The following is a 16983-nucleotide window of genomic DNA, read 5'->3' as shown; positions in this document are numbered from 1 at the left end:
TATATATATATTATATATATAATATAAATATATATAATATAATATATATATTTATATATATATTTATATCTGCTGGAGGTTTTAAAAAAAAATTTCCTGGCTCAGTATAAGGGTTGGAAAGAAGCTTTAGGGTATCATACACCAGTTAGGCTGCCCTGATGTCATGGATTCCTATTTGTGTATTATCTGGTAGTCTTATTATGACTATTTTTTGTATGAGTTGAGCACTCAGCACGCTCCTTGATAATGGTAGAGCAGGAAGATACTACACTTGGAGGAATGCAGTCAAGCTACTCTGTTTCTTCTATCCTTTCTCAGCCACAAGTCTAACAGAACACATGAGTATGTATGCATGCACATGCTTGGGGCTGACAGGGCACGCCTGAAATCTGTGCCATACCCAAGAGTTCTAAGTGCTCCTCTTGTGGTGGTCGGGCTTTGATCTCCACAAATTCTCCATCCGTGTATTCCCTGTAAACCACCTTCTTGTACTGAGAGCCAATCCAATTTTCAGTGCGGTTCATAAATATATCTCCATGTCTGCAAATCAGAAGCACCAGAAATTAAAGTTGTCAGAAAGCAGAAAAGCTTTGAGCGCTTCTAAGTGATTCAGGGGTAATCTGGAGAAGTGTGCCCCACACCTGGCTGTGATCAAGTGCTCCCTGGGGAGCAGGCCTTTTGCACCAGACTTTCTGGGAGTGAGGCTAGGAATCTGCACTTTAAAGCTCCTTGAGTTCTGATATGGGCAGCCCAGCACCAGTCCATGGCCCACCCTTGGAAATCACTGTTGTAATCTTCTGCTAAGCACTGAGTAGGGCCAACCTCAGAGACTCCTAAGGATCCTTTGAGGTTGTGCCTCTCTTCTGGGACCATCTAACCTTACACACTTGCATCTGCATGTGTGTATCATCACACACACACACACGCACATACACATCCACCCTCTACCACCCTGAGTTTCTCCAGATTTCATATGTATCTTTCTGTACATGGTAATGCTTTTCCACTTTGAAAGATCTCAAGAAGGACCATAGTCATGTATTGTGTATACATCCATATACAAATATAGATAGATACAGTTGATACTTGTTATTCACCCTAGTTATGTTCTAGAAAGTCATTGTGATAACTGGACTAATAAAGACTGAACCATTAAATATAGGGTTAGGTTCCTGCAAACCTCTGGTCACAACATTTTCGTCAACAGATCAACATATAACCTTGTTTTATGTCCGTTTCTTTTTAAACACACTTTATTTAATATATATTGCTGAGCTCAACAGCATTAACACTGTTGAGCTCATTAACACTGAGCTCAACAGCCAACAGCACTGTAACTTATGCGGGAACAAAGCCCCTCTCACATGTATAAGGCACATCAGAGGCTTCTTACACTCAGGACACTGCTTCAGCACTCTGCTTAAGGGGGCATTTTAAACAGTGAAAGCACCAACATAAAGCACACAAGTGCAAAAACGATGGCACTAAATAATCTGAAAACAAGGACATTTATTTACAGTATGAGAGCTGAAACAAGAAGGCAGAGAGACTCCTTGTTTGACCTCAGCTGAAAATGTGTGCATCAGGCAATGTAAATTTTTTGCCACTCTACATGTACCTGCAAATGACCACAAAAATGTCACAGGAATTGATTTTGGGGTTAAAAATAAATTTTAGCAAGTAGGCAAATTTGCAAAAGCAGAATCTACAAATAACAAGAACAGACTCTATATGTACCATACACGTATAGTACACTTCATCTATTACCAAGGCAGATCATCACAAAAGACAGATTTTTAAAATCTATTAATTTTATCTCTAAAATACAGTGAGACCCACCCCTTCCATCTCCTTCCACTGAGGGAGCTTTCATTCTCATCTCAGCCACTTGTATCACTTACCTATGTTGGGTGGAATTGTTCCTAACCATTTTCCCTGCCACCTGTACTCCTCTTTGCCCTCTATTCACACACTGCAGGCAGAGGGATCCTAAGCTGTACATTTAACCATGTTGATTTTAAGCCTTTTTATGATTTCCCACTGCCAAACTCCTCAATTTGGCTCTCAAGCCTGACTCTCTGCCTTTGCCCCTCCTGAGCCTCATTTCCCATCACTAGCCCCTAGGCTCTTTGCTCTGGTCATTCTAAACATTCACTCTCTTGAACATGATATGCTCTCCCTCACCTCCAGGCCTTTACACGGGTTGTTCCCTCTGCCACGAACATGCTTCCTTCCCCTTCAAGTGGACTACTCTTCATGTCCCAACTCAAAGACTACTTCATCCCAGAAGCCCTCGCCAACTACCAACCTTCTCCCTACCTTTCCTCAAGACAGGGCTGTGTGCTTCTGCTATATCTCCTGCTGCACTCTACCCTTCCCCTCTCATAGAAGATACTTGTTCTAAAGTCTTACCATGGACCAGGAATTCTGTGTGGGAAAGGACCTTGTCTATCCTCCATACTGTTTCACCAGCACATTGCACAATGCCTAGCATATAGTAGGTATTTAATAAATGCATGTATACTTCCACCCTAGACTGTATGATTTCCAAGGGAAGAGAACTTTTTTTCTACTTTCATTTTTCAGGAGTCCCAGTTACATGTGGTAGTGACCAGTGCAGAACTTGTAGCCACATTCCACTTTTTCCCAGCTTTCTCCACTGCAAACCAGGCTGATAATAATTCCTCTACCTCATGGAGTTGATATGAGGGTCATGTGAGTTAGTATCTGTAAAGCACATGTCAGGCCCATGTTCAGCACTGTGTAAGCACTTGCTTTTTCATCATCTTGTGAGAATGTTGCAAGAGATGCTGAGCAAATTGATGGAGTAGGTCAGGTGTGTTGTAAGGGTTATGTCAGATAAGGTTTGTAAAATCCCTAGCAGAATGCCTGGTCCACAGTAGCTGCTCAATAGGCAGTGGTTTATTGTGGAGAATCTCAGGATGACTAAATCACACATGTATCAGTCTACAAGCTCAGGAGTACTAGGAATACAACTTTATTTTTTCATAGCAACTTAACTTCTGTTTTCAAATTTCCTCCCACTGCATAAACTTCCCCTGGACATTGTACTGATGGTCACATTTGTTGGCTTTCTGGGATGCTGAGGCCTTCCCAGCATGTTTTAGGAAGCCCCAAAGAAAGACTTCTAGGTCCCAAGGTTGGGCAGAGGGCCTGTGCTGACCAGGATAATAAATGTCTCAGGGATAGCCTGTACGCACAAATGGTTCAAAAACCAGATGGGCTCCTACCATGGCCATGGGACAAAGGGCAGAGACATAGAAACTAGGGTGCAGAAGGGGTATGTGTCACTGGGCTCTTATCTACAGCCATGCCTCAGATGTGCCCTGAGAGAACTGCCATTTCAATTTCATACTGAATTGTTATCTATAGCATTTGTTAAACTTTGAACATGTGAACTTCTCCTTATCTCACTTTGCTTTCATCTTTCTATGGGCAAGAATCAGAGTGACAGGGGAAGGTGTAATTATGGCATGGCACCCCCTTTCCCACCAGCACATTTTATCTCTCTATGTCACTTGGGAGGGAGTCCCAGAAGACTGAAGCTAGACCTTCCTGCTAGCTCCGTGGGATGGACACTTAAAGTAGGAGTTCATATGAGTTGTAAGAACATCATAAAGGCTATATTTTTATACATTCATGGGCTAAGATTGTACACATGACAAAATTATTATACAATTATTTCTTTAGTTATGGTAGCCTTTTAATGAAATAATCATTTTAGAAAGGGCCAGATTAGAATTCATTTCATTTTCCACTGTACCAGCATCAGTCTTCAGCTTGTATTGGCAGCACTAGTTTTGCAGAATAGAGGTGTTTGGCCTAACAAATAGGTTAGTGAGTAATTGAATGGATTTAAAATTCTCCTGTTCTTAAGGGAAATCTTAAAAAAAGAAAATGTATCCAGAAGGTAGAACCATTATACTCTCTTTTCCATAAGTACAGCCCCTCAAAACAAAGGCCAATAAATAAGAAAACAAATACTTGTGTTAAGACAGGAACAGTAGCATGTTGTGTTTGTCTCGCAGCCACGGAGGATGTCTATGAGGTGAGGGGAGGGGAGTATGGCGGCAGGGGGCGAGGGTAGGTGGCAACAGGAGGGACAATGTAGTGTGCCGGAGAGAACGCGGATTTGTCTTTCAAAAGATCTATGTTCAGTTCTAACTCTGCCAATGTCTAGTTGGGCGCCTTAACTCTTTGCATCCAAGTTTCCTCATCTGCATACCAGAACAGTAATGCCAGGCAGTGGGTTGCTGTGGAGGGAGGGGATTAGCCCTGGGGGAGGAGGTCTGTGGTCTGCGCCTGCCTTCTCCCCTGTTTAACTCCATCCCAGTGCACCCTAGGGATCTTGGTTCCTGGACTCTGGGCTTAGCGCCCTGGAGGAGCAATGCTCACAAGCCTGCTGGCGGCCTGAGAGCTGCTGAGTCTTGGGCATGCACCACTGGCCAACAGCACTGTTAAGGGAGGGCCAGTCTTGCAGACTTTCTGGACACAGGGCCTAGTAGAGAAACCTGTTCTTCCTACCCCGATCCCGAGGTCTCTTGCAAGGCAATCGCCCCCTGTCCCTCCTTGGTGGTCCCCCACTTGGAGAAGCGCTCTGCCAATGGCTCAGCCTCAACCTTTCCTGAGGTCCTGCATCCACAGCAGCCCATCCTCTCACCCCGCATCATACACCCTCTCTGCCTTCTCTGGCCCTTTTTGTCTTCCCAGCCCCACTATAACCATGGGATCTGCCTCTTTCCCTGAGCCTTTTCACCCTGCACACTCACTCCCAGGCACGCCCTGCATCCCATTGCCACCCAGCAGAGCCCGCCGAGGGCCTGCGAGACACTGCACGCTGCCTTCCGGAGGCCGAGGTGGGCAGCTTCCCTAATCTGTGCACATAAGTAAAAGTGTCTGTCGGCCGGAACTGTGCAGACACAACCTGGGAATTTGCAGGGAGCCACACTTGCTAAAGACCTACGGAGCATGCGCGATCCCACCGAGGAGCCCTGGTGGCGGCGCCTGTGGTACCTTTCCCCTCTTGCGTCCAAGTGCTGCTTTTCGAACTCCCAGTTTTTGTTAGGGGCATAATCCCATTCTACCTCTTCAGCGGCGATGTAAAAAGTTCTTATCATCCCGTACGGCTGCTCAGAAGGGTCCCTGTTGTCACAGCTGTTGACCTCATAGATCTGACCCATGCCTCTCGGGAGGTGGTGCATGGTGGTACAAAACACCCTAAAAATACCTGCAAGAGAAATGGCTCGGCATTGAGTGTGGTGCTCGGTATTTTTGTTGGTGATGGTCTGTTTTTAGCAAACCTGCATATTTTATTCCAAAATAACCAGTTAGGTGGATTTTAAAAATACCAGTTGTCTAGTAGTTTAAAATCAGACCCCAGGGGGAATAGATTACTTTGAATATATTTACTTCTGTGGAGAGAAAGATACCGTCCAAAATTCATTTGTTATAAAAAAAGAAACTTACAATATTGCTACCAAAAAATGACTTTTCTGGGTCTCCCCTATAATACACACCTATTAGAAGATAGTATCTCCTGGAAAACCACCAATGACTGTCTTAGCCCAGCCCAGTTTAAAAAGAACTAATTACCTGTAAGATGATTATCCTAGACAAGGTTCAAATTAAGCCACATTTCTGATGAGTATTTTGCCCTAAAGGATTTCATAAATTCTAAAGTGCAATAAATATGTGTTATTATTATTAAAGCCAAATGTATTACTTCATTAAGCCTTTGAGCAAAGAAGTTTCTCATTTCCAATGATAGGTCTACATTATGCTAAATGAAAAGGAAACAGAAAACAGAAAAACAATCAATTAGATTTTTCTACATAATACTGACAATCATGTCTGTCAAAAATTATGTAATTTTTAGATTGAATTTTCTAGATGCATTGGCATCAGATAGATATTTCTTAACTCAACTCACCATAAAATCACATAAGACAAATACAATTATTGAAGATATTAACTCTCAATGAAAATATTGGATCAATAAATCTTCCTCCCCTTTCTCTAGTAGCCTCTGTTTTTAGAGGTGAGGGATGAGTGTACCTTTCATTAACCTTCTACGATGCACAGAGGTATCCTCTATCTTGCTATACATGTAACTCTGTTGTCTAAACATCACCAAGTTACTCCTTTTAGATGAGCGAAAACTCAATGGGTTGACTCAGGGGTACCAGGCACACCCAGGCACTGATGAGGACACATGAGGAAGGGTCTTTTTATGAAACCACAGAGAAGACACCTTTGAAGACAGACTTGGAAAGACTGTCCCCTGCATTTGTTTTTTCCAGGCAGCCTATTGTTTGTGTATTGATCATGGCACTTCAGTAGTTGAAGAATCGTCTCCTCTAAGAACAAAGAGGATCTTAGACAAGGTAGCATGAAGGAGAAAAAAAAATTAACAATAATGATAATAATAATAGAAGAACATGGAAATGTTTGAGTTGCAGCATATAGTCTACTCTACCCACTTTTGAGCACCCTCCTTCTTGACTTATAGGTAAGGGACAGGAATTGGTGAAATGACTAAGCTTTTAAGCAGTCACAGATTTATGCTTTTCACCAAACATAAACTGGAAAACACGGTAGTGAAGCTCTTTAGAAATGTATAGGACACATGGAGTAATGATCAAAGCACTAGAATAAGTAGCTCCATTTCTAAAATTATTCTGGGCAGCTCTAAATTTGAGTCCCTATTTCTATGAATTAAGATGATTTGGCTATTTCCCAATCCCCTCCCCTCTTTGGTCTTGAAGAGCGTATTGAAAAAAAAAAGTTGTGTCCAAGGCATCCCTTGATTTGAGTAATTCATAATTGATCAACTATACTAATGTACAGAGACTGGACACTAGGAAAAGTTCACATAGAAAAGACTATGGAGCTCCTAGTCTCAGGCAGTCCTTAGGCAAAGATTTTGAAGCCCAAGCCTCAAGTTCTTAATTGATGACACAGAGACATCTAAACTGCAGTTCCAGTGGAAAGCAAAGAAGTAGAACATCCATTAGTAAACAGCAAGTACTCATCTTAGGTAGAATATTGGTTTCTTCTTAAGACTGATGAAAAAATTGATTTGGAAAAACATGTTCAATGTCTATAGGGCTTGTTCTCCTCACTTTTCATGCAGTGATTAGCATGTGCTACCATGTGTTGCTTTAGATCTTTTATGAAAATGCCCCAATTATCTCATTAGCTTGGAATCTCTAAGAGAAGAAGTTCCAGGTACTGGCATTATACAGAGGTCTCCATAAATTCCAGATCCAATGCAGCTTGCCCTGTTGGGAAACCAAGGGTGCCCAACAGAATGAAAACAGAGAATTCCCCCAATCAAAAGGCTGTTATCAGTACCTATGGAAGAGAGACCAGGCTGCAGTTATGGCTACATCTGTAATCTGGAAGCATCCACTGGGATGTCCATGCCTGGTAGATGCTTCAGAGAAGCAACTGAAATTATGTTCATGCTCAATGAGAGCAAAACATATCCACTTTATCAGGGCTGAATTTTTATGGACTGTAAATCAAAAACATTCTTCTAGGATTTATGCATCAAAGACTTTAGAGGGCTCCCACTTCTGTTTTGTGGATGCTATTTTATATATTTCCGCTCTATCCCTTACACTATGTGTTTGGACTAATAAGTCAGGATTCTCTGATTCTAATCAAGACTGTATCTATTTCTACACCACTTGAAGTGCACAAAGTCTACCAATTTCTTCTGTGGGAGGACTCTAAGAGGATGAGCCTGAAGGTAGAAATCTGGTCACCTGAGATGGACCCAGCAAGTTTACCTGCGTGGTCCGGCTGCATGAATGCTGTTGTGGCCATGTGGGGAAACAGGGCCAGGGAGTCTCGGTGAGTCCCTCGTAGGTGGATGGTGTTCCCTTGAAAAACAATTCCATGCATGTCGGTGTCAGTGCCCAATCCAATCAGATGCCAGGAAACTCTATCCCTTTTACACATGTTTAAGCCTGGCTGGTTGCCGTACATGTAGCCATTAACAGCTAAATGGAAGAAGAAAGATAGTGAAAAATTATCAGTGTGTATGGGGCAGGGGAGCTTCAAATATGTAAACTGTTTACAAAAGATCCTTGTTTTCAGGGAATAAACAGTACCAGGGAAAAGCCACATGGTGAATCCACTTAAAATGGAGACCAAAATTAACAATGAATAATGAAAATATAAGGAAATTATTTAAATGTTATCTTTAACAACACATATGCAAGGACACTAATTCTAAGAATGACTAAGGGATAAATCAGATTGTTTATGAAATAATTTCCCCACACTCTTCTTAAGGCTCTCAATATGAAAATCTTTTTCTTTTATGGTTATTTTCCTATGATCTCCCTTGTTAAATGTCTCTTCCTCAGTTATTAATTCATTGAATTCTACAAGACGCTAATTTGCCAGTGGGCTTTGCATTTGATTCTAGAAGTTATCAGACATGCTTTTACTGATTACATGGATTCAGCATTATTTGAAAGATTTTTTAATCAATTGACAGTATATGTGCATATGCAGTCAGTGGAGAGGAATTATTTCAGGGTGTACTTAAGCTTATATGAGGTTAGTCTTTGAGTAAATAAATTTGCTTTATGATAACTTGTACTTCCTTACCCCAATACAATTACTGGAGGGACTTTATTAATAAATAATGATTAGTTAGATATGAAGACCCTCTGTGCTTCCAGAGTGGCAAATTGTTTTTATCTTTGACATCAACCCCAATCCATTGATAGTGGCTATCTGAAAAAGTGCCTTGAGAAGAATTTAGAAACAGCATTCTCACCCCATGGGGATGAATGCCATGATATAACAGCAATGTCTGACTGGTGAATGCACATAATTGTGTCTCATACTTCATGTCTCTTGGAGAAATAAATATTTCTACCCCCCTCCTGCTCTCTACTAAGCCTATAGTAGGAAGGAACTATTATCATGCACATGAGTGACCCTCTGTTATAATCCCATTATCAAATAAAATTACTTTTTATTAGGTTGGTGCAAAAGTGATTGCAGTTTTTGCCATTGAAAGTAATTGCAAAAACCGCAATTACTTTTGTACTATCCTAATATTTCTGTGTCTGCAAAACCAGTGGTGCTTGGTAATTGTACTCAGATCTGGGATTATTAGTAGAAATTCCAAGAAATTCTGGCAGTTCTGAGAAGGACACCACATTTTTTGAAAAAAAAATCTTTGACAATGTCTTTGCAAATAAATGATCTAAATCTTGTCCATCAAATGTTAATGAGATCTGAGTATAAATCAAGGTGCTAATAAATTCAGTCCTTGGCTGGCTGGTAGAGAATCTTCTCTTGCCTTGGAATGCTTGTTTAAAGCCTCTCTTTCTACAACATTCACTCATCCATTCTTTCTTTCAGTAAACATGTTTTGAATACAGACTATATAATAAACACAACACAAAGCATTGTGTACCATGTCAGGCCCTTTCTTTTTGGCTTTGTTGCTATCTTCCTTCCACTCCCTGCAAGCAAGACTGAAGCTAGAACTTAGTTTATAATTAATGTGACATTTGAATTAAGATGCATTATTTGCCTTGAACTTTGTTTTAACAGTGATATATCCTGTATTTATTTATTTATTTATTTATTTATTGAAAGAGAGAGAGGGTCTTACCCTGTTGCCCAGGCTGGAGGGCAGTGGAGCCATTATGCTTACTTCAGCCTCAACCTCCCAGGCTCAAGAGATCCTCCTACCTCCTACCTCAGCCTCCTGAGTAGCAGCTGGGACTACAGGTGCACACCACCATACCTGACTAATTTTGTATTTTCTGTAGAGATGGGGTCTCACTGTGTTGCCCAGGCTGGTCTTGAACTCCTGGACGCAAGTGATCCTCCCACCTTGACCTCCCAAAGTGCTGGGATTACAGGCACGAGCCACTGTGCTTGGACTATGTATTGTATTTCTAAATATGAAAGTAGTTTCACATTGCCAAAATAGGGTGGGGCTGGATTTGATGTAGTTCATTCAGTTGTTTATTATCTTTTTAAATGAAGACTGACCTCTTTGATGATAAATTTCTTTTACAATTTAGTTTCTCCACCAAGAAACTGCTGTATTTCCTTATTTCTACCTTAATTTCCCCTTTATATTGTCTACTAAGAAGTTTGGAAACAATATTCATATTCAGTTACAGCAAAACCTTTTGTAGAAGATGACACTGAAAATGCACTACTCCATGCTTTCCATTGGCACAAGAGAGGACTCTGTTGGAAATGAGCATCTGGTTGCCATGGGGCCCTTGTAACCTTGGACTATTTTTTACTTCCACACAAGGAAGGGAGGTTAAGGGCTATTTTGTTATTCTTCCATAATGCTTTAAAAGGCAGTAAATAGATTTTATGCTGGGTCCTAAAACAAGCAGGTTAGAACCTGTTGTCTTATGTTACTTGCTTCAGGCACTTTCATTGACTGCACACTCTTGCAGGCATTGAGTTTGGACTCTCATTACTCTGCTACCTTAGGTAATATGCCTAAGAGTAATGAGCATCCTGTGTTACTCACAAGCAATTAGCAGGTGGTTTGCTATTGTAACACTTGATACAAAGAGACAGGGAGAGAGAATTAAGTAATTCCTCTCAAATGAAGATCTGGGACAGGAGCAGCTAGGGTTTCACAAATTAACACTCACCAGTCACTCATACTACTTAATGAAATCATTCATACTACTTAATTATAGACACTTTACTATGTAATGATTATCTCCTATTGTCACTTTGGTTTTCAGACTTAATGTTATTGTGAACCCAAGGGAGAGTAGTTTGTCAGTAATTTTCTACATTTATGATATACTGTGAACTTGGCTAGTTTAAATTTTTTTTTTTTTTTTTTAGACGGAGTCTCACTCTGTCGCCCAGGCTGTGCAGTGGCACGATCTTGGCTCACTGCAACCTCTGCCTCTGGGTTCAAGCGATTCTCCTGCCTCAGCCTCCTGAGTAGCTGGGAATATAGGCGTGCACCACCATGCCTAGCTAATTTTTGTATTTTTAGTAGAGACAGGGTTTCACCATATTGGCCAGGCTGGTCTCCTGACCTGGTGATCTGCCCACCTCGGCCTCCCAAAGTGCTGGGATTACAGGTGTTAGCCACCGTGCCCAGCCGCTAGTTTAAAATTTGTGTTCCTTCATCTAAGGCTGATAAAGTGTTCTAGAAGTATTAAATTTCACATCTCTGAGAGATAGGGAGGTTTCACCATACCATCTAAAGCTGAAGGCATGAAATAACTTACTCATGACCAAGAACAATATCCAAGAAACCAAAATTAATATAATTCAAACACGCCGATCATTTTCACTTCAAATGCAAGTCAGCCTTTCATTTACAGGCGGGAATGTCATTTGTCATACCATGCATTCGGTTGGATTTCACAAACTCTTTATCTTCTTTGTCAATGCTGAAGGGATGCCAGATAAACTTCTGAATGTTTTCATCAAAATATCTGCTCAGATTCTCATCAAAGACTGTGAACAGTAGGTAAAACTCCTTGTCTATTCCTTTCTACAGAGAAGAAAGAAATGAATAAATAAAAAGTCCAGCTTGGAGGAATTCGCAGAATTGCTTTCCTTTCAAAGTTCACACAAAATATTAATAAGTCAGAGCAGATCAACATCAGCCCTAGAGTTCCCAGGTCATTTTTAAATAAGAATACTGAATGTTGCTCTGATGAATTTATTCCCCACCCAGAAAATTTGTCTTTCTCATTACATCCATCCTCCAAGGAAGTCAGCCCCTGCTTAGAAGGCTTCTAGTCTTTTGGCCTCTGTTGCCAGGCTGGTCCTCAAGGACTTTTTCTCCTTACCCTGATCTCCAAGCTCTGGCCCAGCCTCTCTCTCTGACTTCATTTCCCTGTACTCACCTCCTAGCTTGCTCCAGGCACCCTGGCCTTTTGCCCTTCCATGAACACACCAACCTCATTCCTGCCTCAGGGTCTTTCCATGCGTTGTGGAACATGAATTGAAGAACTCCCTTCCTCAATTCACTTTCCTGCGTGTCATTTCCTCAGAGTGGTCTTCCCTAACCACCCTTCTAAACTTATCACCATCTTTTGCCCAGAAACTCACTCACTTTACCCTATTTTATTCTTCATAGCACTTATCTCCACATGAAACTATTTTATTTATGAAGTTTTTTTTTTAACTTTTTCCTACTGCAATGTGAGTTTCATGAGGGTAGGAACACTTTGGATTCCTCTCTATACCTGCATCACCAAGAAAAATGCCTGGAAAAGCAGGCATTGAGTATACATTTTTGAGTGAAATAATGAATTCATATAACTGACAAGACTTAGCTAAATTATGTTAACTTGAGTGGACAGTGAGGGGACAGTGGATATGACTTCCCACAGCGTGTATTCCTAATCAGTCTATTTGAGCCTATCTGATCATACAGCATCACAGATCGCTGCAATATGCTTTCCTTTAGAACTGACCCAAAGAGATGACTACATTTTCTTTTCTTTTTAATTTAATTTAAAATTTTGGGATACAGGTGCAGGCTGTGCAGATTTGTTACACAGGTAAACATGTGCCATGGTGGTTTGCTGCACCTATCAACCTATCGCCTAGGTATCAAGCACAGCATGCATTAGCTATTTATCCTGATGCTCTCCCTCCCTCCACCCCTACCACCACAAGCCCCATTGTGTGTAGTTCCCCTCCCTGTGTCCATGTGTTCTCATTGTTCAGCTCCCATTTATAAGTGAGAACATGCGTTGTTTGGTTTTCTGTTCCTGCATTAGTTTGCCGGGGATAATGGCTTCAAGCGCCATCCATGTCCCTGCAAGGGACATGACCTCATTCCTTTTTATGGCTGCATAGTATTCCATGGTGTACATGTACCACAATTTGCTTATCCAGCCTGTCAAAAGACATGGGCTTTTCAGTTGATTCCATGTCTTTGCTATTGTGAATAGTGCTGCAATGAACACATACGTGCATGTATCTTTGTAATAGAATGATTTATATTCCTTTTGGTGTATGCCCAGTAATGGAACTGCTGGGTCAAATGGTATTTCTGGTTCTAGGTCTTTGAGGAATCACCATACTGTCTTCCACAATGGAACTAATTTACATTCCCACCAACAGTGTAAAAGAGTTCCTATTTCTCCACAGCCTTGCCAGCATCTGCCATTTCTCGACTTTTTAATAATTGCCATTCTGAATAGCGTGAGATGGTATCTCATTGTGGTTTTCATTTGCATTTCTGTAATGATCAGTTATTTTGAGCTTCTTTTCATAGGTTTATTGGTTGCATAGGTGTCTTCTTTTGAGAAGTGTCTGTTCACGTCTTTTGCCCACTTTTTAATGGTTTTTTTTTCTTGTAAATTTGTTTAAAAGTTCCTTGTAGATTCTGGATATTAGACCTTCATCAGATGGATAGATTGCAAAGATGTCCTCCCACTCTACAGGTTGTCTGTTCACTCTGATGATAGTTTATTTTGCTGTGCAGAATCTCTTTAGTTTAATTAGAACCCATTTGTCATGCTTTGCTTTTGTTGCAATTGCTTTTGACATTTTCATCATGAAATCTCTGCCTGTGCCTATGGCCTGAATGGTATTGCCCAGATTTTCTTCTAGGGATTTTATAGTTTTGGGTTTTACATATAAGTCATAAATCCATCTTGAGTTAATTTTTGTATAAGGTGTAAGGAAGGGGGTCCGGTTTCAATTTTCTGCATATGGCTAGCCAGTTCTCCCAGCATCACTTATTAAATAGGGAATCCTTTCCCCATTGTTTGTTTTTGTCAGGTTTGTCAAAGATCAGCTGGTTGTAGATGTGCTGTCTTATTTCTGAGTTCTCTATTTTGCTCAATTGCTCTATGTGTCTGACTTTGTATCAGTACAATGCTGTTTTGGTTACTGTAGACTTGTATAGTTTGAAGTCAAGTAGTATGATGCTTCTAGCTTTGTTCCTTTTGCTTAGGATTGCCTTGGCTATATGGGCTTCTTTTTGGTTTCATATGAATTTTAAAGTTGTTGTTTCTAATTCTGTGAAGAATGGAGATGACCATCCTTTCTATCCCTCAATGCTTTCCTGTCTCTAACATGCTCCCCACCCAAGCCACCTTCAACCTGCTGCATGCTCTGGAGGGACCCTCAGCAATGCCATCTGACCATATCTTTCCCCTTATGTTGGACAATACAGTCTCATCTCATGGTATTCTGGTTGCTGCCTACCTGTTCAGCCTCATCTCTTGACTCTTTCCTCCTGGCACTTTGAAGCAAGGCCAAGCTCCTTGTCACCCTCTGCACTTGCTGTGTTCTGCATCCCTCTGTCCTTCGTGCATGTATTCCCTCAGCTTTGATAGTCTGCCACTCTTTTCTCTTGCAAACTGCTAAGCAACCTCATGGTTCTGCTTAGCTGCCCACTTCTGTGATGCTTTCCTAACTCCTCATCAATGATGTGAGTACTCCTTGCTCCTACTATCCCTTATATATAGTTATTTCCTTAATTACATGATGCTTTAGAAGGCAGTGGTATAAGAGCATGAGCTACAGAAGAAAACAATGAAGACTTGAACGTTTTCAGAATAAAATATTAAAAATTGGAAGAACATAAAGGATCAAAATATATTTTAAAAGATCGTGGGCTATGTGAACAGAAAAACCTAGGTTCTAATGCTATTCTTCTGTTCACCCACTGTGAAGCCTGTGATTTATCCTCTCTAAGCCCTAATTCCCTCATTTGCAACATGAGGGTAATAGTAGTCCCCACATCATGTTTTTTGTGAAGATTAAATGAGATGACTTAGCTAAAGCACTCAACACAACAACTGAACAAATATTAAGTACTCAGTGCTGTTATTATTAGGTGTGACTGCAATCATCCATAGTACGAGAATGAACAATTGAAAGGAGTTGCATTGAAGAACCTTATTGCTTGACAGGTATTTGGAGGGTAACTGGGTTTAAAGAGGGTGGGAAATTAGCCCAAGAAAACATTAGAAGGAAGATGACAGAACCCTGAGTGATGGTGAATTTATGAATAACTTAACTGGGCCACAGTGTGCCCAGATTTTTGCTCACACATTATCCTGGGTGTTTCTGGAAGGATGTTTTTGGATGAGATTAGCAATTGAATCAGTAGACTGAATAAAACTGATTGTACTTCCCAACATGAGTGTACCCCATCCAATTGGTTGAAGGCCTGAATAGAAAGAACCAAAAGGCTCACCTTCCTCTAAATAAGAGGGAATTTCTCCCACCCAACTGTCCTTGAACTAGGACGTTGGCTTCTTTTTGCCTTTATGCTTAAACTAAAATGTTGGCTCTTCCTGGTTCTCGAGCCTGTCAGCTTTCTAACTGGAGCCACCCCGTTGGCTCTCCTAGGTCTTCTGCCTGTTGACTCAGCCTGCAGGTGCTGAGACTTACCAGTCTGCATAATCATATGAGCCAATTCCTCATAATAAATATGTCTCTGTGCGTCTCTTTCTATATATATATATATGGAACATCTGAGTAGTGGCTGGTGTCTGCAGCACACAGCTATTTTGTGAAAAGTATATGTTAGTACATAGTAGGCTCCCACAGCAGCAGGGAAGAAAGGTGAGAGGTCTAAACCATAACCCATCACACAACTCTGAGTATTGAAATGTGGATAAGGAAAATGAGTTTTGTAAATGAGGTTGCACTGGAATTTTCAGTGTTTGTTTGCAGGCCACACAATGTTTAAGATTTGTGTAATATGGCATTTTCTGCTAACTAAACTTCTTAACCTTGGGGATAAGAGTACTTACCCTGTATTGCATTTATCCAACCAGAAATATTTGTTGAATGTCAACAATGTGCCATGCATTGTTCTAGGAAAGGAAGATAAGATAGGCAAGGTCCTTGCTCCATTGCACTTATCTTCTTGTAGGAGGAAACATACTATACACATAAGCAAATAAATAAACAAGGAAACTGTCTTATGGTGGTAAGTGATAGTAAAATCAGGTGAGATAAAAGAGAGTGACTTTAGTCTGGTGATCAGAGAAGGCTTCTCTGAGGAGTGACAAGAAGAACTAGCCATGCAAAGGTCAGGGGATGGCATTCCAGGCATAAGGAGCCTAGTACAGAGGCCCAAAGCCAAAGACAAGCTTGGCCTGTGAGAGGAACAGAATGTGGATGGAGCATAAGTGGGCATGAGGGAGCGTGGTGCCCACTTGTGGGAACAAGAGGCTGGGGCATGTCTAAATAGTGTTGATTTTTGTTTTAAGTGTGATAGGAAACCACTGGAAGTGTTGAACAGGAAAGTGACTTGATCTCATTTGCACTTTAGAAAAATCATGCCTGGTGCCCTGTGATAAAATTAATCATGGAGAGGGTGACTATAATCACCTTAATTGTACATTTGAAAATAACTAAAAGAATATAAATGGATTGTTTGTAACACAAAGGATAAATGCTTGAGGGGATGAATACCCCATTCTCCATGATGTGGTTATTATGCATTGCCTGCCTGTACCAAAACATCTCGTGTACTCCATAAATATATACACATTCTATGTACCCACAAAAATTAAAAATAAAAAAAATTTAAAGAAATTAATCATGGGGGAAACAGGAGACAGCTCAATGCAATGCCTGATCCTAGATCAGACCCAGGAGCAGGAAAAACAGGTTTTTCTTTTGCTATAAAGAACATCAATGAGACAATCAGCAAAATTTTAAAATGTATGTAGATTTGATAATGTCAAGGTTAATTTTCTGACTCAGATAATTTTACTTTGTTTATGTCAGAGAGGGTCCTTGTTTTTAGGAAACACACACTGAAAGACATTATGTCTACAACCTACTCTCAAACAGTTCAGAAAAAAAACTCACAAAAACAAAGAGAGATAATAATAAAGCAAATGAGATCAAATGTTGATGAATCTGGGTGAAGGGTATATGAGGATTCTTTGAAAATTTTTTCTACTTTTTCATAAGTCAGATTATTTCCAGAAAAGTGTGAGA

At 40.7% G+C, this 16983-nt stretch overlaps 1 protein-coding gene across 1 annotated transcript in view; it reads right to left on the bottom strand.

Annotated features, from left to right (window-relative positions):
- HEPHL1 (hephaestin like 1) overlaps positions 1-16983 on the bottom strand; it is a 92885-nt gene that overhangs the window by 24923 nt on the left and 50979 nt on the right. The window contains exons 10-13 of the mRNA XM_032167172.2: positions 11395-11545; positions 7815-8027; positions 5035-5248; positions 401-540 (exon numbers count right to left, since the gene is read on the bottom strand). Of these exons, the coding sequence (XP_032023063.1) occupies positions 401-540; positions 5035-5248; positions 7815-8027; positions 11395-11545 (718 nt within the window). The remainder of the gene's footprint in view (positions 1-400; positions 541-5034; positions 5249-7814; positions 8028-11394; positions 11546-16983) is intronic.

This window comes from Hylobates moloch, unplaced genomic scaffold (assembly GCF_009828535.3).
Source record: "Hylobates moloch isolate HMO894 unplaced genomic scaffold, HMol_V3 SCAFFOLD_11, whole genome shotgun sequence".
Lineage (NCBI taxonomy): Eukaryota > Metazoa > Chordata > Mammalia > Primates > Hylobatidae > Hylobates > Hylobates moloch.
The sequence above is the reverse complement of the archived record's forward strand: the minus strand, read 5'-3'. Positions and strand labels throughout refer to the sequence as shown.